At 40.0% G+C, this 3,635-nt stretch overlaps 1 protein-coding gene across 1 annotated transcript in view; it reads left to right on the top strand.

Moving 5' to 3' along the window:
• Nucleotides 1–3,635, top strand: part of mybpc2a (myosin binding protein Ca) — a 70,041-nt gene that overhangs the window by 61,078 nt on the left and 5,328 nt on the right. Inside the window, exons 27-28 of the mRNA XM_008416568.2 lie at nucleotides 192–331; nucleotides 2,863–3,022. Of these exons, the coding sequence (XP_008414790.1) occupies nucleotides 192–331; nucleotides 2,863–3,022 (300 nt within the window). The remainder of the gene's footprint in view (nucleotides 1–191; nucleotides 332–2,862; nucleotides 3,023–3,635) is intronic.

Genomic DNA, 3,635 nt, shown 5'->3' with positions numbered 1-3,635 from the left:
TCACTCATTCTTTGGTTACCTAGCAACTCACTCATGATATGAAATGCTTACTCTTTGTTTTTCATCCATATCCTCCAGTTCTGGGTCACCTTAGTTGGTCGTTGATAAGCTCTATATAAATCAATCAGATTTGCTGCGTTTCGCCTTCAATGCCGCCAAACTCACCTCTGTCTGCGTTGCGATCTCTCCAGAGAAGCCCGGCCCGCCCGTCAACGTTCACGTCACCGACGTCTGGGGCTTCAACGCCGCGCTGGAGTGGAAGCCACCCAAAGATGACGGCAACTGCGAGATTATCGGCTACACCGTCCAGAAATGTGACAAGAAGACGAAGGTACAGTCCCAGTGTGTTCTGGGTAAATCTACCAGTTAAAGCGACCGCCAGCCAAACCGCTCCCATGCTGACGACCTCGTTGTTTGGATCTTATGTCAGGGTTATGCTTGTCTTGGTATTACACAGAGGTGGGTAGAGAAGTCAGAAATCATTGAGCGACAGCTGTAATGTACTTTATTTCTTATAAATTAAGAGCTCCTCAGGTTTTAGCCTGTTTGTTGTTGTCATAGCAACTCCATAGCAACTGTCATGACGGTTACGGATACCTATCAACATGGCCGTCAGCGACAAAGTTGCCAAATGTGTGACATCACATGAGAGCTACATATACAGGAGGGTGATTGACAGCGCTAAGACCCGCCTCCTGGCTCTGATTGGTTGTTTTTTGTTAGCCACTGGCTAAAGAAGATCAACAAACATCTCCCCTAGATTAGTGGCATGTTTTCTCGTATTTCCCTCTTTGGAAAGAGACAATTAATTACAGATTACAAATTTTAATGCAAATAATTATTTCTTGACATTCATAGGTTTCAAACAGTTAACAAAAATATCTTTGTTGTTCAAAAATTCAGCACCAAAAAGTGTATTTGAATTAAAAATGTTGCTTATTTTGTGATTAATTAATTACAGACCCTGCGATTGACTCAAGTAATAATACATATATTTCTGAAGATGATTGTTCCTCTGGATAAATGTAGCCAAAGTTAAACGTATTTCTCTAAAATGGTCCATGTTGGACGGCTTGTTTTCATATTTATACACCAATTAGTTTCTCCCCCTGGGCTGCACAGTGGCGCAGTTGGTAGAGCTGTTGCCTTGCAGCAAGAAGGTTCTGGGTTCGATTCCCGGCCCCGGTCTTTCTGCATGGAGTTTGCATGTTCTCCCTGTGCATGGTGGGTTTTCTCCTGGTACTCTGGTTTCCTCCCACAGTCCAAAAACATGACTGTCAGGTTAATTGGCCTCTCCAAATTGCCCCTAGGTGTGAGTGTGTGTGTGCATGGTTGTGTGTCCTGTGTGTCTCTGTGTTGCCCTGCGACAGACTGGCGACCTGTCCAGGTGACCCCGCCTCTCGCCCAGAACGTTAGCTGGAGATGGGCACCAGCAACCCTCCCGACCCCACTGAGGGAAAAAGGGTGCAAGAAAAGAAAAAATGGATAGTTTCTCCCTGGATGCTCAGGATAATAGTAGCGTATAAATCAAATCTGCTGTAATGGTTAAAGTGCGTCTTTATTTATTTTCACACTGCATCACTTCTTCTTTAAAACGTTACTGTGAAAAATGCCGGAGCTCCTTCCTTTCAAACCACCAACCATTAAAATAAAAACACAGCCAGCCTCCGGATTCCAGCCGCAGTTTCGTTCTGCAGCAGATTGTAATATTTTCATTTTGAGTAAAAGGCTGTAATTGATACATATTAAACCATAATTTAAATGACTGCATGTAACACAAAAGATATTAAACCCACAAAGAATTATTACCCAATTAAGCAGCCCTCTGCGCCTCTGCAGAGACTCATTCCGCTTTTCATTTCATGGATTTTAGTTTTCTGCCTCCGAATGCTTCGTTTCACTCATGTTTGCGCTGGAAACGTTAGCAGCTTCATATTCCTAGGAGTGTTCGCTGCACAACCGCATTACAGAGAAACGCAGTTATCCAGGCTGCTGTTGAACATGGAGTCAACCAGCAACAACCAACTTTTAAGCTGGATTGTTGTTGTTTTTAGCTGCTTCTTCCACTCATCTCTGCTAGCTTGGTTACAAGTTAGCGTCAATATATGTTGACGCTAACAACATATACAGCAAAATGGATTGAAAAAACATTGATAGGTAAAAGTAATAGAATCGGAAATCATTTAAAATAATTACGTTCATGAGTTTGCTGTGCTAGATGATGCTAATGTGAGCTAGCACAATGCCAGGGCGGAAAGATATTAGCACAATCCGTAGCGTTAGCTTAGTTTCATGTGTGGTAAAAGAGTTTCTGTTTCTTTATTCTTTTTGTATTTCATTGTAATAAAGAATAGTGTGTGATTTAAATAGAATAACAACAAATAGATTAAAAAGCTGTTTAGTTGCATTTTCTAGACTGTTTTAACCATTTATGAACGTTTTGTGATGAAAAGATTATTTATAAATGTGTGTAAGATACTTTTCTGCTCACGTTTGTCATGTTGCCGCTTTTAAGTTTAATCCCTGTTTGTTCAGATTTGCTCTTTAAATCTCATCACTGGTCAAAATTCAATAAACTAATCAAACAATCAGGCTGGAAAATGTTCAGAGAAATTATAAAATTAGCATCGTAAATGTTACCACAAGACAATTTAAAAAAATTACGAAGAAAAAATAATGCATTAAGCTGCAATGGCCCAGTCAAAGTCCAAATTTTAATGCTTTTCAGAAAGAAACTGCATCAAATTAGAGTAGCTTGAAGCTCTGAGTTATCATTCCAAACAGCTTTCTAGACTCAGAAATGATTAGATTAGACGTAGATGGAGTAACTGTGCAGGCCTGGACTTCCTGTCTCTGCCTCAGGAGTGGTTCACGGTCCACGAACACAACCACAGGCTCAGCTGCACCGTGTCCGACCTGGTCATGGGGAACGAGTTCTCCTTCCGAGTGTTCAGCGAAAACATCTGCGGCCTCAGCGACGACGGCGGCATCAGCAAGAACACCGCCGTCATCGACAAAACAGGTGAAAGGATCCCTGCAAACCGCCGCCGCGCTCAGAAACAAAACAAAAACCAAAAACACAAACCGGAAACTGAGATCTGGTTTTCAAAAGAAAAGAAAGAACCGGGGCCGTTTGTGAAGATGCACAGTCACGTTTTGGGTTTTTCACCAGGTTATTTTTCAGTCATATTTTCACCATTAATTAAATTATGAATGTCACAGTTTAAAACTAAATATTTAGCTTAGTTAGCAAGCCAAATGTTTAGCTTCCAACTAAATATTTATCTCACCAATGGAATATTTAGTTTGAAGCTAAATATTTAGTTTATTGCTAAGTATTTAGCTTACTAGCTAGTCAGTTTGATGGAAAACAATTAAATTTCTAGCTAAATATGCAACTTGGAGTTAAATATATAGCTTGCTAACTAAATATCTTACTTTGATCCTAAGTATTTAGCTTACTAGCTAAACCAGTTAAAGATAAAAATTTAGCTAGTTAGCCAGATACAAAGTTGGAAGCAAAACATTATGCTACCTAACTAAATATTTAGTTTTATGCTAATTTAGCTTGGTAGCTAAATAGATATTTGAAGCAAAATATTTAACTTGCTACCCAAATACATAGTTTGAAGCTA

Source organism: Poecilia reticulata, linkage group LG8 (genome assembly GCF_000633615.1).
Source record: "Poecilia reticulata strain Guanapo linkage group LG8, Guppy_female_1.0+MT, whole genome shotgun sequence".
In the NCBI taxonomy this organism is placed as follows: Eukaryota; Metazoa; Chordata; class Actinopteri; order Cyprinodontiformes; family Poeciliidae; genus Poecilia; species Poecilia reticulata.
Note: the sequence above shows the minus strand (reverse complement) of the source record. Positions and strands in the feature narration are given on the sequence as shown.